Genomic DNA, 13,269 nt, shown 5'->3' on the forward strand with positions numbered 1-13,269 from the left:
AACTCACACTCTCAATAGTTTAGGTATGAAACTAAAATAAAAGTAATAATTTAGGTGCGTTTTTAACACTTTTATCTCTTTACTATTTCCTAAGAAGCACATTCACTACAAAAAGTACCACCAGATACAAGAGTAATTCATGAATATCAAGGAAGCATAATAACATGTAGTCCAAAAAATGCAAAAAGATGCTGCCTAAGCAGGTGTTAACATATACAACCACAAATGTTCCATATTATTTTTCCATTTGTTTGAACAATAATTGGTCAAACTCATACAATAATCAAAAAGTAAATACCACTAAAACCAACCTATGATGCAATATTACTTTTAAGTCGAATGCTCTGTAGATTTAACTATAAACGCACTTTGTTATTATAAGATCCATAACAAGCCATTTACTAGCACCAAAATTGGCATTGGATCAACAGCTGAGACAAGTGTCCTGACCACCAACATGCTCCCCCTGCAAAACAGATTGAAGCAAATGTTTGGCTCATATCAGTAAAATCTAGGATGAGAAGAAATAAGAAACAAGAATATATGTCAAAGCATCAAAGAAGACCAAAGGTTGAACCACCTCCAGGATCTATCAGGTTGTCCCATATTCACCTGTGAATTTTAGTAATTTCAAAACAATTAAGAACTTAATACATTTTTTAAAATAACCGTGGTGTCCAGGCACCTAGCATGGACAAATGGAAAGAAACCACCTAGCACTTTTGCCTAAGTTAAGTTGCTCAGGGACAATAGTTTCGTAAGTTGCATTTTATTTTATTTTTTATAACTTTGGAAACGGACAGGGAAAATCTCAATCCAGAGAACACCACCAAAGCTCACACAACCAGACAGGAAGATAAGAATGCAGTGACCAGTGGGGAAGTAAGAGGGTGTGGGTGGAGGGCATTAGAAAGCTAGCAGCTGCGCCCAGGCTTGATATTGAGATTTTTTTGGCTGTACATCTAAGCAATATTACGGAGTTCACTCCTTTCCATTTCCAAGTCTACTCTTGAAAAAAAAATGACAACAAGAGCTCCCTGGAGGACGGGCGATACAAGAGCCAATCATCTCCTAGCTGAAAACTTGTTAAAGAAGAGGCCAACATATGCTGGCTCATGCTTCATGTGCAAATGCTCAGAACACATTTTTTCTTGTTGCATAAGTCATGTTGCAACCCGAATATGGAGGCGGTACTAAACTATGCTGCAGTACAACGTGTGATTCCAATGACAGATGTGCTACACAGTTGGGCCTTAAAGATAAAAAGGGGGTGGGGGAGGAACTAAGGGCATAGGAGTGCTTCCCCAGTTCCCCTCCATATGAGAGAGATTGGAGAGCTTTAGAGGGGTTAAGAGAATGACTTCATACATTTCCATAAACTTTAAGTACACCCATGAGGCAGCTGTTGATATTTGATAATGTAAAGACAATATGTAGAGTTAATTGAAATTTATTACTTCAAAAAATGCTAATAGATGAAAAGCTTTTAAATGCTCCCAGGCACTAGTTTCGAGACAATCTTCTGACGTCCCTTCTGGACTTCGGAGGTTTTTCTTTTCTCCGGTGGACTTCTTCCACCGGAATACTACTCTTTTCTTTCTCGTTTTTTTAAAACTCCATTGCTGTTCAGATGGACAACAGAGTTTATTTCAGATCTGGGGGGAAGTCTTACGACATCACGGAGTCTAGATCAAAAGCTGAAGTATGGTNTACTACTTTAGGTTTTTGGTGTAAAGAACAGGATATAGAAGAGGAGTTCCAATTAATGGACTTCATAGGATCTCTGTAAGTATTTCTTTTTAGTCTTTTCCTTTTGTTGTAACAGTTNGGGGTTAAGAGAATGACTTCATACATTTCCATAAACTTTAAGTACACCCATGAGGCAGCTGTTGATATTTGATAATGTAAAGACAATATGTAGAGTTAATGTACTGGCAGATCAATACAATCCCCTAACTTCATCCAAGCAAAAACACACCAGAATTTACTGGGCAAGCAAATCCAACAAACCCATTAACGCTTAGTGACAGTCACCAAAACTATTTTGAATGTATTATGAGTTAATGGTGTAATATGTGGGCAAATTGATGACAAAAGATGGAAAAAAAACTTCAAAGCAATAATAATTCTAGCACAAGTCAACAAAAAGCTCTTAAGCATGTAATCTTAATATGAGTTTCTTTAACAACTTCCTCTCTATTGCCATGGTCCTTTTTTCCGTTTCTATTCAACTATGCCTAAGCACCTTAATATTTATACCCATACATATCCAAGTAAGAAAGCAAACACAATAGCAAAGGTGGCATCAACAACATTCACTACCAGCCTGTAGTTAAAAATTCGGGCAGACACCTTTTTCCCTTATTATCCAAATCAATACATCAAACTCTTCTACCCTCCCAAAAATATCAGCCCACAGGCAGATAATAACTCAAATGACACTACAAATCACTAGATATAATGATATGCCACAGCTTTCTCCTGACAATGTGAATACATCAGAGCAGATTAAGATACCAGTGAGATCCCGTCTAAAAATCCATCACACATAAGTGAAAAATAACAGAGCCAGATCTCTAATTCCTTCATCAAGTATCAAAACTTTCTTAAGCTCTTCTCCAAAAACTCCTCTGTAAGAAACTTCTCTTTTTCTTTTAATTTGTTCAACTTGAATCAGAAACTAAAATACAAGTGAACATTATAAAAGATATGAAAACAAACTTTCTCTTTTTTTGAGAAGGGACATGAAACAAACTATTCCTAAAACAACCCTCCCTTGAAACATAAGCAGTAGCTTCCAAATAACCAAGACACATAGATAACAATATCAGAAGAAGCTAAGCACCAATTCCATATTATTCATGCCCACTGTATCATCCCATTAACATCAAAAGATGAAACTTTTCCACACCCTAATATTAGCACAACCAGAAACACACTCAAATTACGGACCCTAAAGCTCTCTCACAACAACAATAACACATCAGCTAACTAAACTACCTAGAAGATCCCACCAAATGTAGAAGAAAGTAATTGTACAACAAGAAACCCAGTGTAATCCTGCAGAAAAAAACCATACAATTACAACAAATCCAGTGTAATCCCACAAAAGGAAACCATTGTACACAAGCAAAATCAACAGCAAATTCCAATCATAAGGATCCTTCATATTCTTCTTATGTCTAAGTATAGAAGTTCTCGTAATCGCTACCTACCCAGAAAGCTGACCATGTTTTTCATAAAAAAGAAAGTAACATTAAAACATAATCAAAACATAAAATATATATGATATCCAAAATAACAACCCCCCCAGAATAAGCGCAGTAGCATTAACTTCCATATAAACCAAGAAACATATGATAAAAGTATACATCACCAGAAACAAAATACTCTAAAAGTGGGTTCGATATTATTCATATGATGCCCACCACCACAAAACTATTATCAACCCTAAAAATCCACTCAACTAATTTGTAGATCCCAGTTAGTATAGTGTTTTTGAAGGAAGACATTTATTCAGAAAGATAACCATGAAACATAACAAAACCTTGGCCACACTGATTAAAAATTAATACTTGTTCACAATACATAAGAAATTCAAATAATAAAGAAAATAACATTAACTAACCTGAAAATTAAATCATCTCTCTAACTCATTTAAACTCAAAGGTAGGTGGTACAGGAGCATCAAAGCTCTCTAAAACCTGTGTCTTGCTACCACCGCCTGTCGCTGTCTCCTCCTTCTTTCCACCACCAAAAAGTCCTCCAAACCAGGAAGAAGAGGATGGTGCTGATGATTCTGCCATCATACCATCAATACTTACTGGAGCTTGACCAGGAAGCTGCCCCGTTGGTTGACCAGGCAGCTGCCCAGGTGGATATCCAGGCACTCCAGGGACATTTGGTAGTGGGTCCTCCATGGGTGGGAAGTTCTGGGGAGCACTCATGACTTTATTTAACATAATTCCAGCTCCCTCTATCAACGCAAGTAAAACTCCACCAAACAGTGCTGATCTAGAAGCAGCACCTAGTCCCTGCCGCATCTGTAGAAAGCCACCAGTTGCTGCACCAGCAATAATAGAGTTCCAAGGATCTTCTTTCTGCCGTAGATAAACCATTGTACAATCAAATGAGGAGAAAAGCCCACCCCACACAGCAAAACTACCACCAATACGAGGAGCATTCATGCGCACTGCCTGTGTACCACCAATCAAGCGCTCACCTTTTGGTGAGTTGTATATGCCTTTTAAGAAGTGGAAGGCTGAACCTCCAACAGCACCCATACCAAATGCTCCGCCAACATCATCAAGTATACGGTCAGGGCAAGGTTCACGAGAAGTCTCTGGTGTTCCCATTGTTACAGGGGACAAGCACTGACTAGGAAGAAAAAGGTTAAAGGTATGACACCAACAAAGCAGGCCTGCTTTTACTTTCCAAGGAAGTGATTGGTTTGATTTGATAAATTGACCTGCATCAAAACATTGTCATCAAACTGCATCATCAATTTGAGCAACACCCTTTTTTCCAGGAGCTGTAAAGTGAAAATCATAACAACTGGAAACAAAAGAACCACCAACATGGACACAAACTTCGCATTCAATAACAATAGCATTCTTTTCCTATAGCTCTCTGAATCAGAACTCGGCTCAAGTAACAAAGTAAACTCACTTTATATAAAGTGGTTGATAACTATTTTTTCAATCAAGGGAAGAGGTTAATAACTTCTTCTCGGATACTTATCAACTTGCCATTTCTTCATAAGCATATCTAGAGGTTCCCTGCAAACATGTACCGACATGACAGATAATACTTGGACCAGACAACTTAACAAACTTCCACATCACTCTTAGACCATACAACAGAAAAACACTTCAGTAAACTAAAGAACCCTAGCTATAAACTTAGATATAAATAAATAGGATTCTTGAAAGTTGAAACAAATACCATTTGTTTGATAAAACCTTGACCGTACATCTCAACAACAAAAACCTTTTCTTTTTTTTTCAATAAGAACACCTCCCCACTTCCTCAACAAAAAACAGGAAAGATACTCGCCAAGAGTGTATCCTGGTAGTCAACAAAGTGGGTTCAGACCTATGAGTTCTCAAGTTCAAATCCCAGCGCAAACAAAAAACACTAGGCAATTTCTCCGCTTCGGTAGACACAACTATCTGGTAGTGGACGCCACAGTTATTAAAAAAAAAAAAAACCAGATACAAACCCAAATAAGCAAGAAAGCAAAACTTCTGCTACCAAAGCTGTGATCTTAATTGATCAATAAATCAACTACACCTCAATCCTAAATTAGTTGGGTCCGCTATACAAAAACACTGCTACCACTTCACCATAGAGTTAAAACTATTTTAACTGACAACAATTTTCGTCATTATCCAGGTCTAAAACCATCTATACTTGGTGAAACTCACATAAAAAAGGTCAATAAAGGTGATGTGAGGTAATAAGGTAGCGGACACCATGATTATAAAAAAATACAAAACTAAATAAGCAAGAAACCACAACTTCCACTTACAAAAGCTGAAATCTTTAATTGATCAATCTATCAACTACACCTCATTCCCAAATTAGTTGAGTCAGCCATACAAAATACACTGCATCACTTCATCATAGTTAAGACTTATTTTTCTCGGGTTTTTAACTTACCCCAATATTCATCATTATCAGGGACTAAAACAGGTTATACATCGCGAAACTAACATTAAAAAGGTAAAACAAAATTGATGCGAGGTAATAAGGTAGCAGGCCCACAATTATTTTTCAATAAAAAATGATACAAACCAAAATTAGCAATAACCGACAACTTCCACAACAAAAGCTGAAATCCTTAATTGATCAATCCATCAACTACACCTCAATCCCAAATTAGTTTGCGTCAGCTATACAAAATACTCATGCATCAATTCATCATAGTTACCGGGTTTTAACCAAGGCTTAGCTACCTGGTTCTAAAACAGGATAAAAATCGCGAAACTAACATAAAAAGGTGGAAAAATTTCAGATCTTAACCGATTAAATTCGTTTTTTTTCAACAAAACATCTGAGAGCTGAATACTGTAAGCAAAGTTTAACATAAACACCAAGATGAGTTCGAAGAAAGAGATTTTTACCTTGACGGAGAGGCAGTGGCATCGACCGACCGACTCCAGGTGAGAGACGCAGAAAGCGAAAAGAAGCTGGAAAACCTAAGAACTAGTAAAAGAGAGCTTTTTTACCCGAATTTAAATGGGTAATACCCGATAATCATGCGGGTTATAACACAGTGAAGAATTTGTGTTTATTTGGTTTTTTCTTGTTGCTTACTCTATTATTTAAAAATGAAGCTCAACACAAAATATTTATCTTTTTCAAAATAAACGTTATGCTGCACAAAATTAATGTTTAATTATTTTTTAATATTTAAGATTTTAAAGTTATTTAGAGTCTGAATATTAAATATTTCTTTATTTGAAGCGGATATAAGAACTCCTAATTTAAATTTTATATATAATAGAATAAAAGGTTTGTTTGGGTAATAATCCTTTACTCATTTGAATTGTATAAAGTATGACTCAACTCTCTAGGTAAGGTTTGCATACATATTATACTTTTTAAACTCCAATTTGTTATTGTTATTATAAAGTAATTATGTTCTCTTTTTTATTAGCAAGTTAAAATAGCTGATTGAATAAAAATAGGTGGTGAAATTGATTTTGTAAAAACTGAGCAACATTTTGTGTAATTGAGTCCTTAGTTTGATGTTAAATTTACAACCAAATATTCAACATTAATTAATTGAATTAGACACACTCCCATTGTTCATAACTTAATTGATCTGTCAAATTCACAACCTTGAATTTGTAAACTGAATTTATTTAAAGCAGCCAACATCTGTTGTCAATTCTTTAACTAAAGTACCAAATTTTGTAACAATCTATATTGTAGATCCATAAAAAGGCAAACATTTTTCTCCAACAATAAAGTGTTGGGATCAAAGATATTTTTAGCAGAGTGTGATATTTATATTATCCGCTTAAAGTCAAAATCGAATGATTTTATTTTTTTCTCAAAAAGATACATCTTATAAGTAGCTTCTTTTTTTAACTTTTCATGTGAGACTTTATTCACGTACACCAGCAACTAAGTCTCATGCCGTCCATCACCATTCATAGACTAATTTGAAGATTAGTTGTGTGTTACTTCTTTGTGTGTCTCGGATAAAGATAGTAAATCAGTTCATGAATTGAAAATGATAGTAAGTCATACTCATGCCATTACTATGCCATATCCTTACTCATTACACCAAAACATTGGCTCTAACACTAATAGTTGGGCTCAAACAATCCAAAAATATTCGTAGCATGGTGTGATATTGTCTACTTACAGTCAATTCTAGGGGTGTCAATGGTACGGTTTGGTCGGTTATTTTTAAAAAAATTAGACCATCCGAATTTTTTGGGTATTTTATAATATATAATCAATTTAAAAAAAAAAAAAAACCATCTCAATCATATCGATTTCTGTTCGGTATTTGTACGGTTCGGTTAATTTTTGGGTCTTTTTACTTTTAAAATATCACCTCAAAATATACTACTATTAAAATATTTCTTTCACAAATATGTTCTTGAAGAAGCACTTTAATGCTTCACCAAGAAGACAAGAATGTAAAACCTTATTGTCGTATTGTTTGATCTTAAACATTTAATAGAAGTGTTTGCATAGGTGTTGTTGTATTGTTTGATAGAAATCTATTACAATATCAATTAATTTTAAACCCAATAAGTAAAGGCTAATTAAAGAGCAAAGACCCAAAGTCGTCTAGTCAACAAAGGCCTAGGACCTAGGTTATATTTATATTTGAAAAATGTTATAAAATATATTTATATATTGAATTTAACATATTCTTAATATATTAAATATATTTACATATATGTAAGGTTATTCGATTCTATTCGATAATTTTTCAAATTTTTTCATAAATTAAAAAGACCACATCAGTTGTTCGAGGCGGTTATACACTTAAATAAAGTCTATAGTTTTATTGTAACAATAACATAAATCGATTCGATTCGGTTAAATTCGATCGATTTTTATATTCTTTTGAAATCCCTAGTCAAATCCAACATAAAATTCCAAATTATATAAAGTCTATATATTTATTTTGTGAGCAACAAGGATGTAGTAGTTTACCCAAAGTTATTGTACTTCTGAGCAGAAAAACATGGACATGAGAGTTTCTTACAAAGCTCATTGTTTGGTTTTGTCATCTCAATAAGTAGGGTTACATCAATATAGTGCTTCAATTCTCCAAATACTTAGGTTATTTGGTGGAGTGTATAAGTATAGTACTAAATAACGTGTGTTAGTAATATTGAGATTGTTTCTTATCCCACTATTTGGTTTGGTGTTCTAAGAGTAGTTTGTCTTTGACCATTATCCATGTATTAGTAGCACTCATATTGCTACTATCATGGTTTGTTATGTATTATTTATACACCATATTGTTAGGGTTTTGCCCTAATTTTCTTACCATATTTGAGTTTTACTTTTTTCATAAAGGAAAGTCAAAGTATTACCATAATTCCTTTTACTTTTCTTGAAAGAAAAATATAATTCCTTTCCATATTTTGTTATTCTTTCTTTAGGGAAAAAGTTTGGAGATCTATAAATTGAAGATCATATTCTCATAGCATATATAACACAATAGAATCTACAATGTAGTCGTTTAGAGACTTTTGTTTATGGGAGATTTTCTCTCTACAAATTTTCTGCTTACAATTAGTTTTTTAAATTAGGTAGGAAATTGGTCATATCATATAACAATATATTTTTTTTTGGTATAATTTTATGTGTCATCTAATTTATCGGCATATGATTTGCAATTGTAAGCATCCGCATAATGTCATAATTACTTCCAAACCCAACAAGATAAAAAATCTTCATTATATTCCCCACATGTAACAGGACAAAAAATCTTCATTATCGATTGATTGCAAATTGATATGAACCGCTTTGAACATGTCTTCAACCTCATTGAACCATTGGATCTAGTCGAATGAAGTAGGGCGTTATGCGGAAGCTTACAATTGCAAATCATATGATGATAAATTAAACGACACATAAAATTATACTAAAAGAAACATATATTATTATATGGTTTGGCGAATTGACCCCCATAATTTAAAACTAATATTAAACATAGAAACTGTAGACAGAAAAATCCCCCCATAAACAAAACTCTTAAACAACTATTTATTGTTGATAATCTTGTATGGGAAGAGGAGTCTTTAATTTATAGAGTTCCAAATTTTTCCTCCAAGGAAGGAATAACCCAAATATGAGAGAAAATTATATTTTCCTTTCAGGAAAAGTTAAAGCATTTATGGTAATACTTTGACTTTCCTTCGAGTGAAAAATAGAAAGAAAATCATGGCAAAACCCGAAATTCAAATATTGAATACATAGATTGAAAATCCTACCAAATGAAGGATTAACTAATATCACAACTAATACATAAATTTATTTTCTCTAATACAACATACAATCGACCCTTTAGAAACATAATAAATCAAAGTTACTTTAGTCATAACTCCTTATACTCTCAAAACAATGGAGAATCATATGGTTCCATTGTAATTGACACCATTTTAGATGACTATAGTGATGGAGGGGTTGTAAAATCAGAGAGCACTAATGTTTCTAGAGATATGGATTAGATGGTACTGTTATTTTACTCAATATTGCTCTGTTTATAATACTATATCCGTCTTTACTTATTTGTCTTACTTTCTCTTTTAGTTTGTTTCAAAAAAAAATATCTCTTTTCTTTTTTGACAACTCTTTAATTCTTACTTTCCAGGCAGGGGTGGACATTTGGTATTCGGTTCGGTATTTCTAAAGCTCGATATTTATAATTCAATATTTGGTAGTTGAATGTAGATATCAAATACCAAACAGTCAAATTTCAGTTCGATAATTCGGTAATCGATAAATCAAAATTCGATTCGAACAAATATTTGATAATACCATTGTCATGACCCAGGGGCACCCCCTAGATGAAACAAGGCGTACAAGACCTCGAGAGGCCTTATACAAGCCTGTTAGCATATCACAACATAAAGTAATAGAAATGAGCGGAAATTAAAACATGTTCCATAAACTCAAAGTTTTTTATAAAATGAAGCGGAAGTCTATTACACTTATCTCAAACCATCTAAAACATGAATATCTTTGGGACGCAGCCCATACAATAGTTCTAAACATAAAATGAAAGATAAAGGAACATGCAGGTCAAATCCTCAAATGCTATGAGGACTCGCCAAAACCTCAATCATTGCTTCCACTAAGATCCTAGCCACGAGGGTGAAAGTCAATATCATCGGAACTTACATTTGATAAGAATATAGGCAAGAGTATGCGTCAGTACAAAACGTACTAAATATGATAGTTGCATAAATCATCAACATATGCATTAGTCAACATAAGACATATACCATAATCATAAGAGATAACAACATAAGTCATAAGCATGGTTAATACACTTAAACCATCATGACATAAAAGAATACTTCATAAGAAAACCTCAAAGCATACAAAGCCAAGTCATGGTTAATCCTTCATTAATCTTACTCATCAAAGTAGACCACCTAGGGTCATCCTTCAAGCTCGTCACCTTTTATTCCCATCTTTATCTTATCATTCATAGAAAAAGGTAAACACTCCTAGTCACACATATTAAGGAAAGCAACTCTAGCAACAATCCAAGCTAATCATGCATTATATAATGACCATACTGAGTTCTAAAAAGCCGTTCTCAGAATATCATCATCTTTCACCCTCATTTGGTGTTAACCCAACCTAAGATCAATCTTAGAAAGGCAACTAACTCTTTGGAGTTGGTTAACACTTGAATTCATTTCTCTCACCTTAACTGGGTGGTACATAGAGGCATAACAAAAATGCAACCTACCCATCCCAAGGATGACATCAATAAGCACATCAAATATCAAGGCCACAAATAGCATCACAAAAGATAAGATAGTACCGGAACCTAAGAAAGCATTAACATCACATAAAAAGGCTCTAAACATACCGGGATCCACATTTGGAGCACACTCATGGTCACCTCTAGCTTGGCGAGCACAAAATTGGTTTTGCTTAGGAGCATTGGAACCCGAACCTCTAGGAGGAACTTGATTGCCCTCTATTCCTCTAGCCTTTGCCTTTGGACAATTTCTCATTTTTTGACCACTTTCACCACAACTAAAGCAACCCTCTATTTCGGCTAAACATTTACCCTCATAGCTCTTTCCACATGTAGCACAAGTAGGCCATAGGGATTCACTACTAATTCCTTGCGGTTTAGGGTTAAACACCCTATCTTCATTATACTTGGGAGCATTGGAAGAACCTTTCCCGGAAAACCTTTGTCGATTTCTAGAACGACCATGTCCATCAGACGTATCATATGAGGGATTATCATCATCCATTCTAGACTCTTTTTTCTCCCTAGATCTCCCTTTTAGCTTCTCATCTTTAATTGTTGGCAATGAGTCATAAAACGAGCAATATCCATGTCATTAATGAGGATAGTCATACGACACTCATTCACTACTAGCTTAGACACACCCGACATAAACTTACTCATTCCTGACCTAGGGTCGTCCACTAGAGATGGAGCATACTTAGACAATTGAAAAACTTAAGAGCATATTTCTTCACACTCATATTTCATTGACGAAGGTTAAGAAACTCATGAAACTTTGCTTACCTCATCTCAAAGGGAAATAACCTATCAAGAAATGTTGATTTAAACACTTCCCACTCTACGGGACCCGCTTCTACCGGCCTTGCCTCTTTCTATTGATTGTACCATACTTGGGCAACACCTTTCAATTGATAAGCGGCCAATTCCGCCTTCTCTAACAAAGTCACTCCCATAATAGCTAACACCTTATAAACCTCATCCATGAACTCTTGAGGATCCTCTTCAACCTTTGAACCATATAATTCCAGAGGGTTCATTCTAGTACAGTCCCTCACTTTTGATGTCGTCGTATTCATATTAAGGTTCACGGGGGCTACCACCTCTTTATTAACTTGTGCCGTCATGGATTGAGCCAACATTTTAAAAGCCGATCTAACCTCTACATTAGTCACATTCTAAGTCATAGGGTCAATCGGAGCTTGTGGAGAAGCTTCTTGATCCACATTGCCTTCCTCATTCCTTCTAGCATTAGCCCTTATAGTAGCCATATGCTGAAGACCATCGGGTAAGGATTAGGAGAAAGAACTTATAGAGTTAAAATCTATGGCACGACTTAGAGTAATGAAAAAGTGAAGTTTCCTAAGCATCTTGTAGCCTCTCATTCATAAATGTGGCGCGCTTCACACTTATAAANTAGTCATATGTTGAAGACCATCGGGTAAGGATTAGGAGAAAGACCTTATAGAGTTAAAATCTATGGCACGACTTAGAGTAATGAAAAAGTGAAGTTTCCTAAGCATCTTGTAGCCTCTCATTCATAAATGTGGCGCGCTTCACACTTATAAATAAGACTCTACTAGACGTGGTTTTGAGACGTTCTAGAATCATTCTAAACCTTGTGCTCTAATACCAAATTTGTCATGACCCAGGGGTACCCCTAGATCTAAAAAGGCGTACAAGACCCCGAGAGGCCTCATACAATCCCCTTAGCATATCACAACAAAAAGTAATAGAAATGAGCGGAAATTAAAACATTTTCCATAAACTCAAAGTCTTTAATAAAACGAAGCGAAAGTCTATTACACTTGTCTCAAACCATCTAAAACATGAATATCTTTGGGACGCATCCCATACAATAGTTCTAAATATAAAATGAAAGATAAAGGAACATGGTGGTCAAATCCTCAAATGCTATGAGGACTCGCCAAAACCTCAATCTTTGCTTCTAATAAGATCCTAGCCACGGGGATGAATGTCAATATCGCCAGACCCTACATTTGATAAGAATGTAAGAAAGAGTATGAGTTAGTACAAAATGTACTAAATATGTAGCTAGCATAAATCATCAACATAGGCATTAGTCAACATAAGACATATACCATAATCATAAGAGATAACAACATAAGTCATAAGCATGGTTAATACACTTAAATCATCATGACATAAAAGAATACTTCATAAGCAAACTTCAAAGCATACAAAGCCAAGTCATGGTTAATCCTTCATTAATCTTACTCATCAAAGTAGACCACCTTGGTTCATCCTTCAAGCTTATCACCTTTTATTCC

At 34.8% G+C, this 13,269-nt stretch overlaps 3 protein-coding genes across 5 annotated transcripts in view; all 3 read right to left on the reverse strand.

The window, feature by feature from the left end:
- The window catches only part of LOC125844725 (MAP3K epsilon protein kinase 1-like), a 468,061-nt gene that overhangs the window by 323,186 nt on the left and 131,606 nt on the right, over positions 1 to 13,269 (reverse strand). The gene's annotated exons all lie outside the window — the stretch shown is intronic.
- On the reverse strand, positions 147 to 6,279 carry LOC125844745 (mitochondrial import inner membrane translocase subunit TIM17-2-like). Its single transcript, XM_049524079.1, has 3 exons — positions 6,126 to 6,279; positions 3,629 to 4,468; positions 147 to 466 (listed from the first exon to the last, which is right to left on the reverse strand). The coding sequence occupies exons 1-2, from the start codon at positions 6,145 to 6,147 to the stop codon at positions 3,654 to 3,656; spliced, it is 837 nt and encodes a 278-aa protein (XP_049380036.1). The 5' UTR covers positions 6,148 to 6,279; the 3' UTR covers positions 147 to 466; positions 3,629 to 3,653.
- On the reverse strand, positions 10,026 to 12,105 carry LOC125845772 (uncharacterized). The gene is made up of 4 exons (XM_049525303.1): positions 11,883 to 12,105; positions 11,087 to 11,527; positions 10,920 to 11,044; positions 10,026 to 10,091 (listed from the first exon to the last, which is right to left on the reverse strand). Exons 1-4 carry the CDS (start codon positions 12,103 to 12,105, stop codon positions 10,026 to 10,028), a joined length of 855 nt encoding a protein of 284 aa, XP_049381260.1.

The sequence above is a fragment of the Solanum stenotomum genome, chromosome 11 (assembly GCF_019186545.1).
Source record: "Solanum stenotomum isolate F172 chromosome 11, ASM1918654v1, whole genome shotgun sequence".
NCBI classification, from domain to species: domain Eukaryota; kingdom Viridiplantae; phylum Streptophyta; class Magnoliopsida; order Solanales; family Solanaceae; genus Solanum; species Solanum stenotomum.

Coding starts and splice junctions, on each gene's coding strand:
- LOC125844745 (XM_049524079.1), bottom strand. CDS start 6,147: ATGCCACTGCCTCTCCGTCAAG. Junction 4,469..6,125: donor GCCACTGCCTCTCCGTCAAG/GTAAAAATCTCT, acceptor GTTTTGATGCAG/GTCAATTTATCAAATCAAAC.
- LOC125845772 (XM_049525303.1), bottom strand. CDS start 12,105: ATGACGGCACAAGTTAATAAAGAGGTGGTAGCCCCCGTGAACCTTAAT. Junction 11,528..11,882: donor GGCCGCTTATCAATTGAAAG/GTGTTGCCCAAG, acceptor CAACAATTAAAG/ATGAGAAGCTAAAAGGGAGA. Junction 11,045..11,086: donor TGCTCCAAATGTGGATCCCG/GTATGTTTAGAG, acceptor ATGCTTTCTTAG/GTTCCGGTACTATCTTATCT.